At 40.6% G+C, this 25,473-nt stretch overlaps 1 protein-coding gene across 4 annotated transcripts in view; it reads left to right on the top strand.

Moving 5' to 3' along the window:
* The window catches only part of LOC149232516 (pentatricopeptide repeat-containing protein At1g10910, chloroplastic-like), a 386,506-nt gene that overhangs the window by 89,544 nt on the left and 271,489 nt on the right, over positions 1-25,473 (top strand). For all 4 annotated transcript variants that reach the window (XM_089379433.1, XM_089379434.1, XM_089379431.1 and 1 more), the window contains exon 2: positions 15,813-15,897. In XM_089379433.1, coding sequence (XP_089235559.1) covers positions 15,813-15,897 — 85 coding nt within the window. The remainder of the gene's footprint in view (positions 1-15,812; positions 15,898-25,473) is intronic.

Genomic DNA, 25,473 nt, shown 5'->3' with positions numbered 1-25,473 from the left:
TGAGGCACCAACCCCAAGGACTCCAATCCTACTTACTTCTGAGGCACCAACCCCAAGGACTCCTATCCTTCTTGCTTTTGAGGCACCAGCCCCAAGGACTCCAATCCTGTTCAATTCTGCTCTCAGAACTCTTCTCTACTGAGTTCTGTCTATTTACAGCTTCACTGTAGTCTCCAAACTACAGTATCAATGACAACCAATCTTCTCTTGAAGTAGTCTTCCCAATTCTTCATACTGCCCACACAGAGTGTCCAGTACCCTTCATGACTTCTGATAATGTCTTCATGCAGCTTTAGTCAGTCTACTGTTAGCTAAACTAAGCTCTGCATAAAGAACAACTTCTTATTGAAGCTTATAATCTCAACTGGTTGCTTCTCCCCTTCGACTGTCTGTTGTCTTGTTAGCCCTGCTGCCCTCTTTCTGTTCTGTTGGATCCTCTCGCTGCCTCTGTCTCCTCCAGCTTATTTCCACAGTGTTCAACAACCTTCAACAACATTTACTGCTGCTGCTTCTGCTATCTCACACTCTGGTTCTTCACCATCCCAACCGCCACACACAGTCCTGTGTTTTTGCTATTTTATTCATTCCATGTCTCTGTCCATTCGTTTCCTCTTACATGCTGACTCTTTGGCTTCCTCCTCAGTTGCTATCGTTTCCTCTGACTCGCTTGATCTTCTATGCTCACTTGACACTTTGGCTTCCCAATCCATGGCTTCCTCTATCTATCCGAGCGTTCCAATATTCATAGGACACGTTCAATCAATGGCTGGGTCCAAACGATCCACCGAAGAACACATCTTCCTAGTTAAAACTGTAACAGCGCTCCGTTTGGCAATGATGTCGGGCATACACAGAGTTTTGTTTCATTTAACGGACAGCCACGTCCAATGGCAATTTGTATCGCCATGAATCAGCCTCTTGAACTTTAGTTCAGGCCTCCTGAACTATCGAGAGCGTTATTGTATTGCATTTCTACTTCCAAACCCCGCGCAGGTCAAATATCAAATTACACAGGAATATGATAAAAACACAGGCAAACACTAAAGGGTGGACTTCAGAAAATATCACACTCATATTTATTTTTGCATCGGGTCCGCGCTTAAATCGCAATCGGCGATTCGTGACTCCCGGGGATCCTTTATATATTGCAACCATGACTTCGCCGATGGCCGATGGCCGATCCTCCACTGCTCCAATGGATCGGATGCGATATTGAATTAAACAGCAGTTGATAACCCCTTCGGGTCCGTGTGTAATCGCAATCGGCCCTTCTAGTCAGACAGGCGATGGGCAGATGCGATAAAACATTTAACCATAACACAATCCCACGTCGGGTCCGTGTTATTATCGCAATCGACGTTTTTAATGTGGCAGGCCTAAACCACTTGCGATACCCGCTCCGAACTGACGGATGCGATATATCATAAGGCTGGTTTTAATGCCTTCATCGGGTCCACAACCGTATATCGCAATCGGAGGTTTCGGGAGTGACAGCCCTTTGAGACCAGCGACATAGCGGATGCGATATTACATTTAGGCAGTTTATAATGGAGCCGCGAGTCCATGTTATTATATCACCTCTTTATATATATACTCCTCCGCTCTTTGTATGCCTCTGTTATACTTTTTTTATAATATATATATATATATATATATATATATTGCTCCGCTTATGAACCTTACTCTGCCCTATGAGATATGCGATAGCTCTACTCCTCCGATTGAATATTCCTTTGGCACTATTGCTCCGATAGCTGTGATTGCTGCGTCCTATGGATATATGGCTCCCGATAGGCTGTTAAATGCATGCATATATATGTCTGTTCTACTTTGGCATATATATATGGCTCCCATGGCTGTTAATTGCATGCATTGTTCCTCTGATGACCCTGTGTGCTCCTCTCGTCTCCGTTGTGGCTCCTTAGGCTTGTTTGCATGCATATAACCCTATTGTGGCATACATTGCTCTCGATAGCTCTGTCTACTTCCTCTGTGGTCTATCTCCTCCTCGATAACTCTGTGTGCTCCTCTTCTTTGGCTCTGTTCTACTCGCTTAGTTTGCTCCTGTAGTTCCGCTAATTCTGTTTCCGCATATATATATATATATATATATATATATATGGCTCGTATTGTAGCTCCTCTTGCAGCTCCTCTAACTCTGTTCGCATATATATATATATTATATATATATATGTGTGTGGCTCCTCTTGTAGCTCTGTCTGCTCCTCTTGTCTCCATCTGCTCCTCTTGAGCTCCTCCGATGGCTCTGTTTGCTCCTCTCATCTCCATCTGCTCCTCCTCTATATATTGCTCCTCTTGGCTCCTCTTGGCTCCTCTCGGTCCGATAAGTCTGTCTGCTCCATTTGCTCCTCTTCTTTGGCTCCGATATGCCTCCTTGCTCTGATATGCCTGTTTTGGCATATATATTACAGGCAACGTTCCTCTTGCTCTGGTATGGCTTTCCTTGCTGTGAATGCCTCTCTTGCTCTAATATCTTGTAGTGTGCTTTGATATGCCTCCTTAGGTAGCTCCTCTTTGCTTATGGCTTGGCTTTCCTGATGGCCTTGCTCTTGTCTCTTCATGAATGTGCTCTGCATCCCCTAGGCTTCATGTCATCCTCTAGTATTCAGAATATTGCCATGTTGACATCAATGACAACCTAGGTCAACAATCTCCCCCTTTGTTATTGATGGCAATATTCTTCTTCTCTCCCCGTTTGACATCAATGGCAAAGGAGTGCTCTGGGACTCCCCCTATCAAACTGCTTCTGTTCTTCATGAATGGTAGATCTTCATGGGTCTGTGACTCCCCCTGTCATAGTGCTCTTCTTCTTCAAGATAGAAGGATTGATTCTTTATCATCTTCATGTCTCAGAACTGCTTTATCATGGCTTCAACAATGCTTAAGGATGCTCTACTTTAATGCTTTCATTCAGATTGCAAATGGTCATACACAAGTGTCCAAGTCCAGGCTTTCATGCTCAATCCATATTGATGTCTCCATAGGCAGAATTGAGAGACCTTCATAGTTCGAATCAAGAGAGAGACTGCTACTGAGATTGTCTTTCTTCAGATCTGAGTTTATTTGTGTCTTTGTGCTTCCCCTTAAGTTACTGCCATCTAGTATTCAATCATCATTGCATTTGGACAAAAATGTGAGGGGTTGTGCCTTGCTGTTGCTATACTCCTTAAGTGATCTGTATCAGCTTAAGTTATGCTTGACTGCACAACATTCTCCTTCCTATGAGCCATCTTTTCCTTGCGTTCTTGTACATATCTCTGCAGATTCAAATATCCAATCTGTGACTGCCTTCTAAATACAATTGCTGATCTGCATCCTTTTACAATGCTTCAGTGTGTTATATGCTGCTAGTTGCTCTTACTTCAAACTCCATTCCAGATGTATCTGTTTGTTTGAAGACTGCCTCTATCAGTGTCCAGAATTTATCTGTTCTCACATTTAATTCCTGAGGTAATACATTCAGCATCTGTAATATCAACACCATAATTATTTCTCCAATTACAGAATCATGTTCTTCAATGGAGTATTCCTGAGAAATGATCTTCATCAAAAAATGATTGTTAATATAGCTCAATAAGGATTTCATAGGGACCCTTTCACTAATAGCTTCAGCAATAATGATCAAGAATTACAGGCTCCCCCTAACTGTATGCATCATCTCCTTTTGGCAGAGTCTTCTCATAAAATGCTTAGATTGGCTAGAGAGCTCAAGGGACTTTCGGACTGTATTTCCTTCCTTCTCCATACTTGTGTAACTTTCTTCTTTTGCATGGTTCTAGCTTGTGTAAGAGCCCATGTTAAGTTACAATCGTGTGCCATATGACCGATGTTATGACACTTGAAGCATTCTACATTGTTCATGAATAAGAATTCATGATTTTTTTCTGCAAAGTTGTTTCTTGGAGGTTGTCGGAGACTATAACATCTATCTCTATGGAATGGATATGCCTTACAGTCTTTTGCCATGTGACCAAAGTTTGAACAAGAATAACAATAACCAAAAAATGAACTTTGGTACCTGGGAGGTGGAGGTTTCCTTGATGTACTTCTGAAGCCTTTCTGCCTTGAGATCCTTTGATGATAACCATTGCCTCTTGTATCTTTGATATCATCTACATTTCTTCTTGGAGCTGGTTTTCTTCTTGGAGCAGGATTTCTTCTATTGTAGCCTTGATTTTTCTCCTTGCCTTTGCTGGAGCTGGGAGCATCACCATTTCTTTCTGTCTTCTTTATATCTCTTTTGTTTGAAGCATTTTCATTCTTGTTTGAGGATTCTCCTACATATCCGAGACCTGATTTATCAGATGGACTTCTATGATAGCTGAGCATGTCATCCAAAGCCTGAGAGCTCTTCAAGATTTTGTTCATCCCTTCAACCTTTTTCCTGAGGAGGACAATCTCTTCTTCCAATCCTTCACACTCACTATTCTTCTTTGCAAGTTGTTCCTCAATTTCTTCCTTGCTACGAGTAGCTTCAGCTGCTACTATTTTAAGGGAGATGATATCTGACTTCATTTTGAAGATTTCTTCATTCTTTGCTTGACTGCTCTCCATTCTCTTCTCAACTCCTTGTGCCTGTTTCCTGGCTTCTTGTAATTGAGACTTAAGGGAGGAGACCTCTACCTTGTACTGACCAATTTCTTCTTCAAGTTTGTTCACGCTCTTGTGCCTTTGATCAAGTTGACTTGACAAGGTATTTTCCTGCTTCTTTGCTTTATTCAATTGATTTGTCATGGATATCACTTCTTCATGATGCTTTCTTTTGCTTTGATGAAACTCCTTCTTAAGCTTGGCAAGCTCTTCATCCCTTTCTTGTACTTGAAGCTTGACGAGGTCAACTTTCTTCCTTGTTTGATCTTGGTTAACAACTGGAGCTATCTACTTAAGTGCCTCATTTTCTTTTTTCAAATTGTTAATCTCTTCCATGGCTGTCATAAGTTGAGCAAGGAGTTCTTCTACAAAGTCTTTTTCATTCTCTTCATCTTCTTGGTCTGCTTCAGCCTTGATGTCATCATTCTCATTTTCAGTTTCTATGATGGGTTCTGGATTTCCTTCTAGATTTCCATTATCTTCTTGACTGATGGTCAATGCTCCTTTTGAGTGAAGGTCATGAAGTTTGTCCCATATACCCTTTGCTAATGAACATTTTCCTAGATTGTTTTTTACAGAATCAGGTAGCCCATTCAAGATTGCCTTTACTGCTTTTGCATTGTACTCCTTGGATTCCTCATCCATACTGCTATCATCACTCACAAATTTCCAGATTTCAAAGCCTTGAGTCTGTAAGAAATTCCTCATTCTTGCTTCCCATATATTAAAGTTCCCATTGAGCCTTGGAGCCTCCTCAAATTCATTGTCTTCTATTTTAGTAGTAGAGGGAGACACATCCTTAGGAGGATTGGAGACTTTCTTCCTTGACCTCGCCATTTGTGTTCTAAGAGTCAACCTTCAAGCTGTTAAGTTTTGAATGAAGGAACCTGCTCTGATACCAATTGTTGGAAATACTGGGGGGGTGAATCAATATTTCTTTTTCCCACTATTGTTTTACCAGTTAAAACATATATATTCAGAACACAAGATGAACAACAAGAATAAATGCTTTTATTAATATAAACTATGCAGTACAATAGATACAATATATAGATGGTCACAAACAGTTGCCAAGTTCCAACTTGGACTTTGGTGAGGCTCCAACCTCTAGAGCACCAACTCTATTTTGCCAAGACACCAATCTTGGACTTAGGAGCACCAACTCCCAAGGACTTCAATCCTTCCTGCTTCTGAGGCATCAACCCCAAGGACTCCAATCCTTCTTGCTTCTGAGGCACCAACCCCAAGGACTCCAATCCTACTTACTTCCGAGGCACCAACCCCAAGGACTCCTATCCTTCTTGCTTTTGAGGCACCAGCCCCAAGGACTCCAATCCTGTTCAATTCTGCTCTCAGAACTCTTCTCTGCTGAGTTCTGTCTATTTACAGCTTCACTGTAGTCTCCAAACTACAGTATCAATGACAACCAATCTTCTCTTGAAGTAGTCTTCCCAATTCTTCATACTGCCCACACAGAGTGTCCAGTGCCCTTCATGACTTCTGATAATGTCTTCATGCAGCTTTAGTCAGTATACTGTTAGCTAAACTAAGCTCTGCATAAAGAAGAACTTCTTATTGAAGCTTATAATCTCAACTGGTTGATTCTCCCCTTCGACTGTCTGTTGTCTTGTTAGCCTTGCTGCCCTCTTTCTGTTCTGTTGGATCCTCTCGCTGCCTCTGTCTCCTCCAGCTTATTTCCACAGTGTTCAACAGCCTTCAACAACATTTATTGCTGCTGCTTTTGCTATCTCCCACTCTGGTTCTTCACCATCCCAACCGCCACACATAGTGCTGTGTTTTTTCTATTTTATTCATTCCATGTCTTTGTCCATTCGTTTCCTCTTACATGCTGACTCTTTGGCTTCCTCCTCAGTTGCTATCGTTTCCTCTGACTCGCTTGATCTTCTATGCTCACTTGACAATTTGGCTTCCCAATCCATGGCTTCCTCTATCTATCCGAGCGTTCCAATATTCACAGGACACGTTCAATCAATGGCTGGGTCCAAACGATCCACCGAAGAACACATCTTCCTATTTAAAACTGTAACAACGCTTCGTTTGGCAATGATGTCGGGCATACACATAGTTTTGTTTCATTTAACGGACAGCCACGTCCAATGGCAATTTGTATTGCCATGAATCAGCCTCTTGAACTTTAGTTCAGGCCTCCTGAACTATCGGGAGCGTTATTGTATTGCATTTCTACTTCCAAACCCCGCGCAGGTCAAATATCAAATTACACAGGAATATGATAAAAACACAGGCAAACACTAAAGGGTGGACTTAAGAAAATATCACACTCATATTTATTTTTGCATCGGGTCCGCGCTTAAATCGCAATCGGCGATTCGTGACTCCCGGGGATCCTTTATATATCGCAACCATGACTTCGCCAATGGCCGATGGCCGATCCTCCACTGCTCCGATGGATCGGATGCGATATTGAATTAAATAGCAGTTGATAACCCCTTTGGGTCCGTGTGTAATCGCAATCGGCCCTTCTAGTCAGAGAGGCGATGGGCGGATGCGATAAAAGATTTAACCATAACACAATCCCACGTCGGGTCCGTGTTATTATCGCAATCGACGTTTTTAATGTGGCAAGCCTAAACCACTTGCGATACCCGCTCCGAACTGACGGATGCGATATATCATAAGACTGGTTTTAATGCTTCCGCCGGGTCCACAACCGTATATCGCAATCGGAGGTTTCGGGAGTGACAGCCCTTTGAGACCAACGACATAGCGGATGCGATATTACATTTAGGCTGTTTATAATGGAGCCACGGGTCCGTGTTATTATATTGCCTCTCTATATATATACTCCTCCGCTCTTTGTACACCTCCGTTATACTTTGTTTATAATATATATATATATATATATTGCTCCGCTTATGAACCTTACTCTGACCTATGCGATATGCGATAGCTCTACTCCTCCGATAGAGTATTCCTTTGGCACTATTGCTCCGATAGCTGTGATTGCTGCGTCCCATGGATATATGGCTCCCGATAGGCTGTTAAATGCATGCATATATATGTCTGTTCTACTTTGGCATATATATATGGCTCCCATGGTTGTTAATTGCATGCATTGTTCCTCTGATGACCCTGTGTGCTCCTCTCGTCTCCATTGTGGCTCCTCAGGCTTGTTTGCATTCATATAACCCTATTGTGGCATACATTGCTCTCGATAGCTCTGTCTACTTCCTTTGTGGCTCTGTCTCCTCCTCGATAACTCTGTGTGCTCCTCTTCTTTGGCTTTGTTCTACTCGCTTAGTTTGCTCCTGTAGTTCCGCTCGTCCTGTAGCTCCTCTTGCAGCTCCTCTAACTTTGTTCGCATATATATATATATATATATATATATATTATATATATATATATTATATATATATATGTGTGTGGCTCCTCTTGTAGCTCTGTCTGCTCCTCTTGTCTCCATCTGCTCCTCTTGAGCTCCTCCGATGGCTCTGTTTGCTCCTCTCATCTCCATCTGCTCCTCCTCTATATATTGCTCCTCTTGGCTCCGATATGCCTCCTTGCTCTGATATGCCTGCTTTGGCATATATATTACAGGCAACATTCCTCTTGCTCTGGTATGGCTTTCCTTGCTGTGAAGGCCTCTCTTGCTCTAATATCTTGTAGTGTGCTTTGATATGCCTCCTTAGGTAGCTCCTCTTTGCTTATGGCTTGGCTTTCCTGATGGCCTTGCTCCTGTCTCTTCATGAATGTGCTCTGCATCCCCTAGGCTTCATGTCATCCTCTAGTATCCAGAATATTGACATATTGACATCAATGACAACCTAGGTCAACAGCCGGCGCCTACGTACTGGTGAACATATCGGCCAGTGCAAGAGCCAGGGGGTTGGAGCTGCCTTCCAGTAGCAGCTGGAAAACGAGTGAAGGTTGGAGCCTTCAGTAGGTTGGCGCATACGTACTAGTAAATGGATCAGCTAGTACAAGAGCTAAGGGGGTTGTAGCTCCCTTCCAGTAGAAACTGGAAAATGAGAGAAGGTTGTAGCCTTCTGCAGGTAGAAGCCTGCGTACTGGTATAAGACTGCTCCAGTACAGAAATATTGTAAAAAGAAGTTTCTTATTAAAAGAAGATAGAGACGAATTGCAGCAGGTGGTTTTCACCCACATTGGGTTTCCACCTTACATCATGGTGTTCATGTGTGCTTCTTATGTGTGATGATCTGTTCTGTTTTACTGCACCTGTTCACTGTTCATATGGTTAATAATGTTCTGATGCACTCATTGAAGATGAATTAATTGAATCATAAGTTTACTGGATATACGCTAGTTGCATTTGACACAGATGCGTGTACACGCGGGTTCCATTAACTGAAGTAGTGTATATATATCTGAGTATGAAAATGAAAAAGTGTTTGATTTGCTAATACTGATTCACCCCCCGTCAGTATTATTTCCAACAACCAGATCTCAAATCAATCTTTGAGAAGAACCGTGCTCCTCTCAACTCATCCATCAACTCGTCGATCCTGGGTATGGGGTACTTGTTCTTCAGTGTCTTCTTGTTCAAGGCTCTGTAGTCAATGCACATTCTCAATGTGTCGTCCTTCTTCTTGACCAACACCACGGAAGAAGCGAAAGGACTCGTGCTCGATCGAATGTGCGCAAGAGCCAGTAACTCCTGGATAGCCCGCTCAATCTCATCCCGATAGGCCTTGGGGTGCCTATAGGGGGTGGTAATCACTGCATGTATGCCCTGCTCAAGCTCGATGGTGTGGTCGAACCCCCTGTCCGGTGGCTGTCCCGGTGGAATCTCCCCAAACACTATGGCATACCTGTTAAGGATGCACTGTATCTCCGGATGTACCGTCTGCCCTGTAGTCCTTGTCTCTAATGCATGCAGCTCCACTGCCCACTCTACATCTCCCTTTCGGAAGACTGCCTCCATCTAATGAGCCGAAACAGTCTGAGGCGGATATGTGTGCTGTCCCCGTATCTTCTCATGCCTCCCTGTTTTCTCATCATCCCACTCCATCTCTAGGGTCTTCCAATCTGTCTTGACCTTCCCTAGAGTGATGAGCCACCGAACACCTAGTATCATGTTGGTGTCCGGAATATCGACCACGAAAAAGTGGTCAGTCAATGTGTAGGTGCCCATCGTCACTGATAGCTCTGGAACATAACGAGCACACATCATGGTCTGATCTCCTAGGACCAAAACTGAAAACCCATCGAAGCTCTTTGTCTGTATACCTCTCCGCTCAACCATCTGTGCATCGATGAAGTTGTGGGTTGCCCCACTGTCAACCAAAATTGATACTCGCTGGCTACGTACTGTCCCCCGTACGCGTAGCGTCAAATACTTGGGAATTCCTCGCAATGCTGCAAGGGCCCCTCCAGTAGGTGCAAAAGATGTACCACCTGCTGCTGGTGGTGGAGGTGGCAAAGGACCCTGCACGACATGACTATCTCCTGCCTCTACATCATCCTCCTCATCCTCTTCCCCGCTGCTCTCGGAGAAGACCTCAATAAAATGTGCTTTGCCAGCAGCACATCTGTGTCCTGGTGCCCACGACTCTTGAAAGGTGAAGCACAACCGCTTCTTCTTCAGCTCCCTCCTGACATCATCGTCAATCTGTGCTCGTCCTGGATTCCCCTTTGAAGGTGGAATCCTCACATCCTTCCCCTTAGACTGGAAAGTCTGTCTCTGGGGGTAAGGTGTCCGGGTCTTGGGTAAGACATCCTGTAAGTCCTGGGTCCTGCTAATGGCGTCTTGGAGTGCGTCTGGTCTAGTGGATCAGACTAAACCCCGAAGTAGCTCTGCTAACCCCTCAACATACATATAGATGCTCCGTGTCGTGGATAGATCTGGCACCATCACTGAGACCCTCAAGAAATCTGCAATGTAGGTCTCTGGGCTCCCTGTCTGTTTGAGCCTCGTCAGCTCAACAAAATGCTGCTCCGGATCCCTCCGATCAAATCTCTCTATCAATCTCCTGGTGAACTCGGCATGCGTCGTCATTGTGGAGTGTCCGAGTGTAACCATCCCATGAAACCACCAATCCTGGGCCTCACCATCCAAATGTAACATTGCCACCTTGATGGCCTCTATCTCCGACATCTGGTTAAGCTGGAAATAAATGTCCAGCTTCTCTACTCAAGACTTTGCTGAACTGCTTGATGAACCATCAAACGTAGGCAAGTGGAATCTACTAGCTGCACGGTGAGTGTCCCCATCATGATAATGCTGGTATCCTCTGTGATGGTCGCGGGGTCTACTATCCTGCTGGAGATGAACAAAGTCTCTGAATGAGAGAGCGTCCCTGAACTCCTGCCCATAGGCCTGGTACTCTACAAAATAATCGCCCATATGACCGGGCTCTACCTCCTGCTGGGCTCCGGCCCTCGTGTCTGCTCCTAAGAAAGTGGGCATGCTAGAGCGTGTAGGGGCATGTGAGGCCACCTGCTGCACAGTATCACGCTGCTCTGGCAAATGATGGGATGCACCTGATCCCTCACCACCCTGAAAAATCTGTGGGCTCTCACGCTGTCTGGCCTCTACTGTCGTGAATCTCTGCCCCATCACCTCAATCTGCCTCGATAGATCCTGCATTGATTTGAGGAGCATGCCCGCAAATCTCTTCCCGTCCTCATCTGCCATCGGAGCCTCCTGCTCTGCGTCCACCCTAGGCTTCTTTTGTTCTGTGTCCACCACCGGAACACAGTCTCCCTCTCCGTAGGTGTTCTCCAACGTACGCCTAGTGTCTCTGTATCTCCTAACTCTGTAACAGATGTAGGGTTTTCCCCTGGTGTCATAGATTGCTAGCTCCACAGGTTGAGCCAGATCTATGCTCTGATATCACTGTAATATCCCGTTTCAGAGATATTCCCCAAAACCTCAGTAACTCCAACCAAATACGTACAAATGATATAATAATCGGGAAACTCAAAATGATAAAAATAACAGTGGTGCAACATATAATAATGCAAACATGAAATATAAGCAGATACTCGAGAAATGCTGAGAAAAATGCTAAGCCATTTTATTATACTGAGTAATGGAGTGAGTACAGGAGGTGATCAGAAGGATGGCACCTCGACTTGCACCAGGCAAGTGAAGAAATACACTCAGAATAGCAAAGGAATGGCCTCTCTCTGAATTGCTTGGATGATGCTAGAGAACTGCCGTGCTGCTACTACTGCTGGAAATCAAATGAGGATTTGGGGTTGTTCCCCTCCTCAGAAAATGCTGAAACTCTGGAATCCACCTCTCCTCAGAAAACCCAGAAAAACCCAGAAAGATTTTCTGAAATGGCCAACCCTCGAAAATCACCCCCCTTGGGGAATCACACAATCCCTCAAGGCCCTGCGCTGCCACTGAGTAGAATCCTCCAAAATATTGCTTAAACTCTGCCAAACTCCTCCAATATGCAAGAGTTGATCCCTTGCTCAATATCCCAGCTCAACTCCTCCACAAATCCTCAACCTGGAACTGCCCCCAGAAGAACTGCGTCCCTCTCTCTCAAGACTGCGCAGTCCTCCAATGCTCAACTCCACCCAAATGCCAAAGATAAAAACTACTGCAAAAGTCTGCTGAAAATACCTTGCCCGAGTAGGCACTTGAAGTCCCCCGGGGCTAAGGGTGAGATCTCCGAACGAAGACACTCAGTGCACTAAACAGTGCTGCAGATAGGCTAAACAGCCAGCGTGCTCCAAGTCGAAGTGACTAGCTCAAATGCTCATAATCGAATGCTAAAATGAAGAAGCTCCTCTCTCCTTTATAGCCTTTGCCTCTCTCAATCCCAAGGCCCACCTTCTCCAGTGTAATTCCTCTCTTGCCACGTGTTTCTTTCCTTCTGCGCAGTCCCTCCAAGTGTCTGCGTGGGCTCCATCTTTGCGTCCCCCTTTGGCCCCCTTGGCTCTCTTCTAAGTCACAATGTTGTGCTACTAGGAAGTGACTTTTATTCTAAAAGTGAGTCATGTCCCCTTACCCTCACCTTTTTATTCTTAAATAACTATAGAAGGCAAAAATAAGCAAAATCGAATATTCCAATTAGCCATGGCTAATTTGGAATATTACACTGTCTGGTGGTTGCAAGTGGCTGCTGGCCGTTGGATGAGGACCATTTAGGAGAAATTTTTTCCCCTATATACACTACACACAGGTGGTGGGTAACAAGTCCCAAGGCCTAACTGATTCATCACCTTGAGTGACATCACTTTGGTTAATGCTCCAAATTTATCATGCAATTATGCAACAACTGATCAATGACTGTCAAGGTGATAGATAAGGAAGGGGTTATGGTTTCCCTTTCTCCTTTCCTGGTTCATCCCTTGTAACACTAGAGAATCTTGATTAATTTTAACAAAACCAAGCAACTTTTTCAGCTCTTGTGTCCGGGAAAGTATCTTTGCCAATTCAAGGAATTGAACTAACACATTCACCTTTGATGAGATGGGTCAAATCAACATTCAAATCTTAAGCTATACCTGTAGAAGGCCCTTGACTGTCAAGGTGATAGATAAGGAAGGGGTTATGATTTCCCTTTCTCCTTTCCTGGTTCGTCCCCTATAACACTAGAGAATCTTGATTAATTTGATCAAAACCAAGCAACTTTTTCAGCTCTTCTATCTGGGAAAGTATCTTTGCCAATTCAAGGAATGGAACTAACACATTCACCTTTGATGAGACTTGGGTCAAATCAACATTCAAATCATAAGCTATACCTATAGAAGGCCCTTTTGATGAAGGTTCACTGGTGGCTCCAGTTATCTGCATAGGTTGCTTATTAACAGGAGCCCTTTGGATTTCCTTTTTGCTTCAGGTTTACATGGAGCTGCGTTATTCCTCTTTTGATAGGTCATCCACTTTTTCTCCTTTTATCATTTTTCTTATTTCCTCTTTAGTGGCCTTTGTTACACAAAATCTAGCACCCACAAAATGTAAAGTTCCAAGCACCAAAGTGGTAGCTTTGTGTAACTTTTGAAGGCTGACCTTTTTGTCCTCAACAACTTTTCCTCACACTTATGTTTGGCTCTTCTCCAACGGAATGGGATCTTCCCTAAGGTAGGATTATGAAGGCTATTGAGTGGAGACTCAAGATGAAGTTTTATGAGTAAGTATTAACAAAACAAAGGTTGTAGTATGGGAAAGGAAATGGGAATGGGGAAGGGGATATGATAAATGAGGGAAAGGAACGAGAAGAGAAAAAGAAAATGGGATGATTTGGGACTTATCTCTATCAATCTATGGGTTAATGGAGTCATGAAACGTTGCATAAAAAAAGAATGAGTTTTTTCACAATCAACTACCTTGAGGTAGGCTATATGGTAGAAAGGGCTAGTCCGTCACATTCAACCTCTTTGGATGAAAGTACTGTTGAAGGAAGTGTAACTAGGTTCAGTCTTCATAAATGTAAGTTTGACTTTTGTATTTATTCAAGAAAAGAGAAATTATTTTTATGATATTTGTCAATGAGTTTCTTGCTCATTGAATTAGGTCAAGCACATGTTTAAGTGCTTCTAGGAAGTCAAGAGTCAATGTATTTATGTAAGACCCTTTGAGGGCATGTTACACTATGTATAAAATAGTATAAAGCTCAAAGGATACCTCCAAGCAAAGTTCCAAGTCCTCTCCATGCAGCAACATCATTCAAATGAAGCAAAACGAAGAAAATAGTGAAGATAGGGTCAAGTCGGCTTGAAGACAGAATGTCGGCCTAGAGGAGTGACAATCCTCTATATATAGAGGCTGTCCACTCCCTCATAATGCATAGAACGCAAGCTTTGAAATCAGCGAAGGTGGAAGTCAAGAAAGTGAAGGGAAAAGGCAAGTCTAAGGGTCTCCAAGACAAGCGAAGAAAGGAGGAAGAAGGCCGAAGTGTAGGGGACTGTTTCTAGGGCTAGAAACAGTCACATGTGCGAGGAGAAGGAGGACAGATTGCAGATATAACAGCAGTAAAATTTCAGTGCAAGATTCGTTGGTGTTTGGGCTAGATATTAGGCCTACAAGGCCTCCCAAGTCAAGCGAAGAAGTCTCACTCTCTAGCGAAGGTGAAAGGACCCTAATTCACTAAGGGTACCCTCCACACGTGAGAAAACTAGGGCAGCAGAACAGCAGTACAGTCATACACCCATATCTCAAGAAGGATCTCGTTTGGTCAACAAAAGAAGAAGTCTACTTGAGCAAAGGATAGAAGAGGAACATCTCATCTAGAAGGCTCACTCAAGGAAGGCTTATCTCTATACTAGAAACAAAGGAGGAGGATGAAGTGCAGGGGAGCAAAGTGCTGGAAGAAGGAAGTCTATGTGCTGGGAAAGAAAGTGCATAAAAGAGGAGAGGACTTGACTTGTGCTTGGAGGACATCCTAGTCAAGGGTCTAGTGTTTGGCAGTGATCAATAAGAAGTTTCAATAAGAGAAACTTACCAAAGGGTTTTCCTCTCTAAGAGAGAGAGGTTTTGGCCTTGGCAGAGAGCCAACATTTGTGTTCTTGTCTTTATGTTTTTGGTAGCAGTTTGATGAAACACAGACACTAATAATAAGAAGAAGATCAAGCTAAGATAATTGTAAAAGTGCTTCACAAACTGTTATCAAGCAGTGAAGAATCCTAACAAACACTAGTGCCGTTAATTCTTCAACAAATACTAGTTTGATATACCTCCATCATTTGATTGCACACTCAAGGGAAAAAGGAACTAAATTTATACATTTAACCTCAAATGTTTGCTGGGAATGTGTTATGGAAACTAGTCTTGTAGGGCTAGTGATGCCACTCATCGATGCTAATATGAAGGTGCCATTTTATGGCTGAAATGTACTTCCAATATGCAACTTAAATTGATAGATGGCAAGTAATTGCAGAAATAAAATAACAAATAAACAAGTTGGAGAACCTCCTTACATTGCTTCCTTCTAAATAAATAATGGGCTCATTACTATGCCTTCAAAATTAGAATGATAGGAAAAAGTCTCCATGAAACATTAACAACAATGAAACTCATGTATGTTTATTTCATTATCAACAACACATTTATTGATCTCAAGTATATTTATAATATGGTTAGAGACAATGTATTTGAATGGATTATCATAATCTTGTAACGATTTGCGTTGTATAATTTAGTTGGCTCTAATATTTAAAAGTCTTCAATATGAATGCCAAGTTTGAGTGTGAAATGAAATGACTGTATGTGAAATCAAGCAACCTGGTCCTTTCATTTTTTGCAGGGTTGGTGAAAAATTGCAAACGCAAGATCTAAACTTGGTTCTACGTTATTTTGGGAGAATGCAAAAATGGCAAGAAGTTTCTCAGGTTGTACATGTGTTCTTTAGCTTTGTTGTTTTCTATATATATATAGATATATTTTAATGTATAAAGTAAGTATGTGGACTAATTCATATTGTTTTTAGAATAAATATACTGATTTTGTAGAAATTTTCTGAACTAGGGCAGTTAATGTAATTTCATAAATTTCACCTTTTTCCTGGAGGTTTCCCTGATCTTGACCCTGTGAATTTTCAGCCTTAGGGCTGTTATGAAATATAAATAAAACATAGCAACAACAAACAATATTTCATCTCTTACCAAACCCAATAAAAAAGGCAGCGTAAGAGAGAAGATACTGAAGTGTGCCAACAAGTTTTAGCCCTCTAGGGCAATCTTAACATTCATAAAACTGATCTAAAATTTACTTTATGATAGCTGTACTTACAGTAGTAAGTCTTCCCTATCTTCTTTAAGATTAATGATGGATCATTTAAGAATTTCAGCTTTAACTCATGTCAAATCAGCAAGACATATGAGTGCTGGAAATTACCAAACCATGAAGATAAATATAGCTGAAAATCAAGCAAAGATAAATACAGCTATAAATCAAACAAACAATAATACAGTTTTGAACAGCTGAAATCTTCATATATATATATATATATATAGATGAAATTCATGTTGATACCATAGTCTCATCCCGAGGCTAGTACAGTGCTCTAGCTCTCCAAAACCACAGCAATGAATGGGTAAGAAAAATCCTAGCCGACAAAATGGAGCTCTGTAATGGACATGTATATTCTAATAGTAATATTACTAGTAATATTAAACAATGTTTAATGAAGTGACACATTACGTAACAAAAAGACATGTCCCATCAACCTCGTGACCCATCAATGTGCATATATATATTGTCATGTAGGTCATTTTAACTGTTATATCATTTGTTCTATCTTATTCCTTCATTCATTATACCTATATGGATTTCAGTTGTGTGTCCTTATGCTGGATATTTCTTTAGTAAATGAACTTTGTCCATTTTATTGGTATCAAAGCTCATTTTTGATCTGGCCTTTGGTCACATTTTCCTGACCCAGTATGACTTGACTTTTGGATGCATTCCAATTTTTCAGAGTTTCTCTGATTACCATGGGATTTTGATTTGTAAATTGCCGTGGATATTCCACTAGACAGTTCGTCACAACAGATCTAATAAATTTATGCCGAGAATCCAAAATCTATACTATGAGGGTTATTTTTTTTAGACTTTTGAATTTATTAAGTCACTGTTTTTATGCGTGTAATATAGAAAATTCAGAAAATAGAGAATTGATGAATATACAATGACTCACAACCATAATAACATAAGATATGACTTGGTGTTATGCAACCAACTCACAAAATAGAAGAAAAGATAGATCAACGACTTGAGAAATAGCTTCTTTGAGGGGGAAACCTCATTTACATCTCATAAATTAACAATTATTTGATGATACAAATGATAAGACCTCCTTGGTATATATAGGAGTCTAAGGGGTCACAATATAATCAGAGCCTACATAACAATAATAATGTAAAGGAACAACAATAACAATAGTGGGTTCTATGGGGCACAACAATAACAATATTGGGGATACATGGGCACAACAATAACAATAGGGGGTTACACTAACAATAACAATAAAGGGGATACACTAGTATTATAGGGACCTAACATGCCCCTCTTTTTCAAAAAAATGTTGTCCTCAACACTTGAGTAGTTCTGGATGCTTCTGTATAGAATTCTCATCCTCCCATGTGGAATCTTCAATGGGTAAGTTTTTCCATTTAATGAGATACTATGAAATTAATTGATTCTGTAGCTGTCGAGTTCTTATTTCCATAACTGCTTCAGGCTCAAATATGATTTTTCCTTCTTCATCAAGTTCTGACAACACTATTTGAACTGAGATCTTGTTGTCGATAACCTTCTTTAAGCATGAAACATGGAAAATTGGGTGTACTAGGGAAGATGCAGGCAACTCCAATTTGTATGCCATAGTACCAATCTTTTGCAACACCTTGTAAGGACCATAATACTTGGGTGATAATTTATTATCCTTCTTAGCTTGCTTGAGGGGCATTTGTTTGTATGGTTGTAGCCATAAAAATACCTAGTCGCCTACATCAAAACTTCTTTCACTGCGATGTTGATCTGCTTGTTGTTTCATTTGATTTTGCGCCAGAGTGAGGTTATCCTTTAAGAGTTGGAGAACTTGTTATTGATGCTTGATGTGATCTTCCACTACTTGAACCTTAGAATTTTCTCTTAAGGATAATGTGATGGATGATATCCATAAAGTGCCATAAATGGGGTCATTTTTGCTGCAGTATGGAAGGAAGTGTTATACCACCATTCAACTAGAGGTAACCACTTGACCCATTGTGTTTATTTATCAAATACAAATCAACAAAGATATCCTTGCAAACATTTGTTCACTATGCCAGTTTGCCTGTCAGATTGAGGATAGTAAGATGAGTTATGAGCTAATTGAGTACCAAGACAAGAAAATAATTCGGTCCAAAAATTTCCAGTGGAAATGGGATCTCTGTCACTTACAATAATCTTTGGGTTTCCATGTAGCTTTTGAATTGTTTCCATAAATGCAGTAGCAACTGTATTGACTTTAAAAGGATGAGAGAATGCACAAAAGTGTGCATACTTGGTAAGTCTATCAACTACCACCATGATGACACTCTTTCCTTCAGACTTGGTAAACTTGTGATAAAATCCATTGGGACCTCCTCCCAACGCTGACTTGGAATGGCTAAATGTTGTGACAGACTTGGGGTTTTAATTGTCTCAACTTTATTTTGTTGGCAAATGAAACATTCTATCACAAACTTTCAAATATTAGATTTAAGTCCATCCCCAAAAAAATCCTTCTTGACCCTGTGGTAAGTTTTTAAAAATCTTGAGTGACCTCCTAAGGTGTAGGTGTGCAATTCCAAAATAATCTTTTGCTTGAGTTGGGAATTCTTATAAAGATATAAGTGATCTTTGTACCATAATGAATCATTTTTCCAGCTAAATGTATCAGATGTATTGGGATCTTGCTGCAACTTTTGAATGAGTGTCCATACCTCTTCGTCATTCTTCCATTCATCCCTTGCTTTGGTTATCCAATCAGAATGGATATGAAATGGCACAAAGCAATGCTTCCACATCCTCATCTTTTTTTGAGAGTGCATCTGCAACAACATTTTGCTTCCTTTTTGTAGATGATTCCAAAGTCATAATTCAACATCTTTGTGACCTATTTTTGCTGCTCTTCTAAAGATAATCTTTGTTCCAAAAAGTATTTAAGACTATCATGATCTGTTTTTACCTTGAAGTGTCTTCCCATTAGGTAAAGTCACCATTGCTTTAGTGCATGTAGTATTGCCAACATTTCCTTCTCATAAATAGGTGTGTGTAAATACAGTGCATGTAGTATTGCCAACATTTCCTTCTCATAAATAGGTGTGTGTAAAAACTTTCCTTTGATTGGACGACTTTCAAAAGCAATGGGTCTTCCTTCTTGCATTAAAATAGCATCAATTCCATTTTCTGAGGAATCACATTCCACAATAAAGGTTTTTGTGAAGTCTGGCATAGCTAAGACCAATGCTTGGTACATTGTCTCTTTAAGATGTTCAAAGGCCTTAGTTGATTCTGGAGTCCAAGAAAATGCATCTTTCTTTAGTAATGTTGTTAGAGGTGCTGCTATTCTCCCATAATTCTTAACAAATTTGTGATAATACCTTGTCAACTTGAGAAATCCTCGAAGATGCTTTATGGTTGTGGGGATTTTCCATTCCTTAATGGCTTTAATTTTGTTAGGGTCTACTTTAACACCCTCATGAGATACAATATGACCCAAATATTCCACCTCATGTACTCCAAATTTTGTTTTGGAGGTTTTTGCATATAATTGTTTCTTTTGCAATAGTTTGAGCACCCTGTCAACATGTTGAACATGATCCTACCAAAACTTGCTGTAGATTAGTATATCATCAAAAAATACTAACACAAATTCTAATCAAGGGTTTGAAAATGGCATTCATCATTGAAATGTGGAAGGTGCATTAGTAAGGCCAAAAGGCATGACCAAAAGTTCATAATGACCCTCATGAGTTCTGAATGATGTTTTCAGAAAGTCTTCAATCTTCATTCTCGATTTGATGATTCCTAAACGAAGATCCAATCTGGTGAAGTAAAATCCAACTACTCATCAACCACAAGAATGGGAAATTTTGTCTTTATTAGTGAGCTTGTTGAGCTCCCTATAATCCGGACTCATATGCCATGATCCATCCTTCTTGTGCACCAATACTACTGGAGTAGAGAAAGAACTTTGACTAGGTTGAATTATACCGACCTCTAGAATTTCTGCAACTATACGATCAATTCACTCTTTTGGGCATAGGGATATCTGTAAGGTCTAATGTTTGGAGGAACACTTCTTGGAATCAAATGAATAGCATGATCATGATCACGAATAGGTGGGAGGCCTTTGGGAGTCTCAAATACCTTGGTTTCAAATTACCATAAGCAAGAATTGTGACTCCATTAAGGCACCAGTCTCATACTTAAAATCTAATCTAATCATCAATCTTGCTAAATTCCCGGTTTAGATCCTGAGGGGGGGGGGTTTTGTGCAACACTGGTCTCAACAGAGGACACTGTTGTTATGTGTTAGTTTTTCTCAAGTTTTATGCTGTTATAATTACTTAAACGATGTAGCATTCAATTTCATTCACCCCAATAATAGTTAAGAAATTACAGATAGAAATGATAAACAATAATGCACAATAGAAGATAGCCAAGCACAATGAGACACAGAATTTTAGTCAAAGACTAAGGCGAAACCCCACAAGGGGGAAAACCCAAATCAATTCTTCTTCTTCTTAGATATTCAATCAAAGTTCAACTGAGATACATAATCCAATTTGTACATCCATAAACAGTCAAAGTCAACTTTTGAGTTTTCGAAGTCAACCAAGTCAAATCCAGTCAAATGGGAGAGAATTATAAGCAATCTGTTACCAGTCAATAGTCTGGTAAAAGGGCCAAATTTCGTACTGCAACTTCCACTGTCAAACTCGGTCAAATCACAGTCAAAGCCTGCGGTCAATGAGCCAATCAAACCCTGTGGTCAAACCAAGTCAACAAGCCAGAATAGGAGTGAATATCTTAGTTAAAGATGGTCAACATATCCTTGCAATTTTTGGCCTTTTTCAATAGTCAAGATCTTGGTCAAACAATCCCTGCAATTCTCGGTCGAAGGAGAAAGAGTTGACTTGTGGTCAACATCAGTCAACATTCTTAGAACAAAGATGATAAGTGCAGTCAAACAAAGTCAAAGTCTCTTGGAATGCTTGGCCTCCAAGACAATCCAAAATCTTGGTTAAACAGATACTCAATACCTTAAGTCAACAAAAGTCAAAGCAAGTCAAAATAGAGAGAAAGAAGCTGGTCATTGCAGAGAAGAAAATGCTCCTTTGACTCCTTTGCACATGTGAGTAGACTCCTGCAATTTCAGATTGAATGAGATGATGTGATGTGTGTCCAAATGATGTCCAATGTTTCTCTATTTATATGTGTGTCATGAGGTGGCTTCACACTGTGGGGTCGACTTGGTCAAACATATAAATATGAATTTTCTTCATTATTTTGCTAATGAAATTTTGACTGAAGCTACCAATTGCAACATTATGGTGATTGGCATATTGTGCAAAATATTATGAATCTAAGAGAAGAATAAGTAGCTCTAATAACATTTGTGGAATTGCAGAGAAGATTGTGAATGTGTTTCTTTACTTTCATGCATTGTTACAAATTTTGGATTGATCAAACTTCTAGATTGCCCACATTACTAAAATCTATACACTTATTTGTGAGAATTCATATTGATTAATGTCAAACTTTGGTGTTTTGGAAGCTTGCGAACTTATGCCTTAACGTATATATTAAAAAAATTAAAAAAATAAAGAAAAATAAAAATGTATATATATGACAAGCCTGTTATGAAATCTAGGATATAAAAATTGCACCAGAGTTGGAGGACGATCTAAATTGAAAACCTATACCTATTTGCAAGAGACTTATCAAGTCTATGGGAGATGTTCACTCATAACATCAATGTTAGTTACTGCTACACGAGAAACGAAAGAAATGAAACAATAACATAGCTAAGTACAAAACACAGCGAAGGGGTATCTTTATATCTGTGATCCAAGTTCTAAATAGCGGAGCAACCACTTTTTGAATCAAATAGTGGTTGAATATGTTAGTGGTGACATTCTTAGTCTTGTCTCATATGGACTCTGATGGTTGAAAATTTAGACAAGTTTACATTTGCATATGCAAGGGACGAATAAAGAGAGGAAGAGTTTGAGGATGCTCATATGAGACTAAAAACTCTTTATGAGCTAAATTTCCATGCCAATAGTGTTGATTTGGGGTAGCATCGGATGTCCTCTAGGCCTCAAAATTTGTAGGAAGGCTTAGATACATGCATTCTCCAATACCCAGAAATCGTTTTGGGAAATTCCACCCGGAGACAATTTTATTAAAATAATTAATTATTTTTAATGAGGCCCTAAGTTTAAACTTAAGAAATTAAAATAATTAATGGGTATTAATCTAAACTGTGGGTGAAATTTCTAGAAGAAGGTAGAGGTCAAGTCAAATGATCCTAACCATTGATTAGAATCTAATTTGGGTCGTTGATTGATCTGCGAGAGGATTCTAAGAGGAGGCTTGATGGGCACTTGGAGAACACACCAGAGGCAGATACTCAATTACCCGAGTAAGATCGATTTTTTCACTGGTCGAAGTTTGGCAAGAGAAAATTGAATCAGAAGGAGAGTTGCAGGTGAGAAAGGAAGAGAGGGCATCAACATCTTTAGAGAGTGGAAGGCAGCAAGACGCAGAGCAGGAACAGGGTGACGTAGAAAGAGGCAACATAGAGGCAGATTGACGTAGAGCTTGTGTGGGTAGCTTGACTCTGGGCCAGTGTGAGAAGTTTGACGTAGAGGGACGCAGAAGGATTCCGGGGAAGAAGAAGTGCTTCACCTGGGTCAGAAATTTGTCAGGAAGCGCTTGTAAAATTTCTCATTCCTGTTTTGATGGTTGTAATTTGTACATGAGAATTCACTGAAGAATAATAAAACCCTCATTTGCTGCACCGGTTTTCCTACATTGGGTTTTTCTGGGGACGATTGTCCAAAAATAACTGTCATTTTGATTGTATTTGTGTCAGTGTTTTTTTTTTCTTATATTTACTTTCTGTAATGTTTTAATTGTGAAGGTTGCAGTAGAATATATTTCGATATTTTCCGTAAGAACATTGTGAATAACTTATTTTTTGAGATATTAAGTATAAGAAATAATATTAATCACTGCAATAGGATTTCTATTTAGAAATTTTCACATGGTATTAGAGCTAAAGGCAAGCATAAGGAAGAAGCTGAAAGACCCAGGGTTGAAAGGAGAAGGGAATTCGAAATTCCTGCATGGGCAGTAATTCGAATCTCCGAACGGCTTGCCCAGTTCAAAGCCAAAGGATTGGATTTCATGGGAAAACTCTTTTTGAGTGAGTCGACAAAGAGGTAAGTCTTTCGAAATTTGTCAGTGGTAGAAGGAACAATGCAGCAATAGATTAAACAAGAAGGATTGTCTCAAGTGGGACCAACGTTGCACAAAGCGAGGACGAAATGGGGACGTTTTTTGGAAGCGGGGACGCGGAAGCGTCATTTTCCAAAGATATAGGAAGCGAAGTGTCTGCTATATATATGTATATTTTTTTGCATTTATACTCGAAACAAACATCCAAAATACAAATTAGTTGTAGAAGACATGAAAACATGCATATTTTTGCATAAATCAAGTTAGATATGGCATCCATGATGCCATTGTAGTTACTAGTATGTACATCAATGATTAATTATTCGAACATCAACCATCTATATTCTAGCAATTACAAACATACATCAAATTTTTAAGCATATTATAAAACATAAAATATTTAAGCATATTATAAAACATAAAACATAGAGCATATTATGATTTATCTAGCAAGTGAGCAACTGTCAACATTTGTCATGTCCAAAATTCAAATAATAATGCTTACAAAATATGTCACTTGGTCACCGCCCAGACAAAAAAGTTTCAAATTCACAAGCCTACAAGTCTAATGACTAATCTATGACAAAAGTAGTAAATTGTGAATATATCTACTAATCTCTCCTCCTTCCACCACGAAGAGAACGTGGCGGCGGGCCTCCACACGGTGGCAATGCAAAAGATGCTGCCTGTGGAAGTTGTGGCATTGAAACTGATGAAGACGAACCCCCTGCTATTGGTGTTGAACCATGGAACCTAGGAACCAAGGGATCAGATGGGGGTGGCATCTCAACACGATCATCATCATCCTAGAATCGCTTAAAAAATTCATACAAAAAAAACACTAGTTAACAAAAAAAATTAAAAACATGAATTAGAGAAATTCTTTATAAGGAAAATTCATACCACAATGGACATACCTGGATAAGAGCATCCTCTAATTGCTCTAATCGCAACACTCCATCCTCCAAATTGGGCTCCTCTGGATTCTTGTCCCAAATCTTAAGGTCTTTATTAGTCTTTGCATCCTCACAGTAATGGGACAACAATCACAAGTTGTAATGAACATAAACCAAGCTCTCTGCCCGGTCTAAACTCAACCTGTTCCTTTTAACATTGTGGATGAAAGAATAAGAGCTCCAACACCTCTTTGCAGAAGAAGTGTTTACCACTTGTGATAGCACCGACAATGCCAAAGTCTGTAGAAGTGGAGTAGGCCCTCCATGCATGTTCCACCACTCAAGAGAAGAAAAAGTCTCTCGATCTCTAATTGCATGCATGCTCCCAAATGGACCAGTGTTAAGCGTATAGTTGCTCAACTGTCTCCGTACCATGGCAACCTCCTCCTCATTAGGGAATAATTTACTTAATGCAATCATATATTTTTTGTGAACCTCTTGATCTTGATGTGGTTTTCTCCTGGTTCCCCCCAGGTGCTGGTGTTGAAAGCCATGATGGATGATAGTATTTAGGTGTCAAAACATATGCTAATGCATGCAATGGAACATTTAGCATTTCCCATCAGTTTTCCACCTCTGCACGAATATAATTGTACAAGGTGATATCTCTAGGCTCAACAATGACTTTAATCTGCTCCAACATGCTATCCATTTGCTCATACACCTCCCCTAAGTAACCGGATTCGTTATAAAGGGGTCACGTGTCCGAATCCTGCAAATCGGACACGATTCGTTGGGGATTTGAATCCCAGAAGGGGACATGTCATGTCCTAACGAGATTCGTACGAATCTCGTACGAATCCCATTAGGACACAACGTGTCCTGATTCTGGGATTTGAATCCCCTAAATTGAAACCCGCGCGCATAAAAAAGGATGTCTTTCCTGATGATATGGGTCTGGACAACAGTGTTGAGTTGGCATTGGCCAACATGGATCTCAATGATCCAGTGCTAGAGCCTGTTAGATTTGATGATGGTGATATTTTAGAGGGGTCATCCTCCACACTAGCAGAT

The sequence above is a fragment of the Pinus tabuliformis genome, chromosome J (assembly GCF_031772625.1).
Source record: "Pinus tabuliformis cultivar Carrire ecotype Pingquan chromosome J, CPIR1, whole genome shotgun sequence".
Classification (NCBI taxonomy): Eukaryota; Viridiplantae; Streptophyta; class Pinopsida; order Pinales; family Pinaceae; genus Pinus; species Pinus tabuliformis.
Note: the sequence above shows the minus strand (reverse complement) of the source record. Positions and strands in the feature narration are given on the sequence as shown.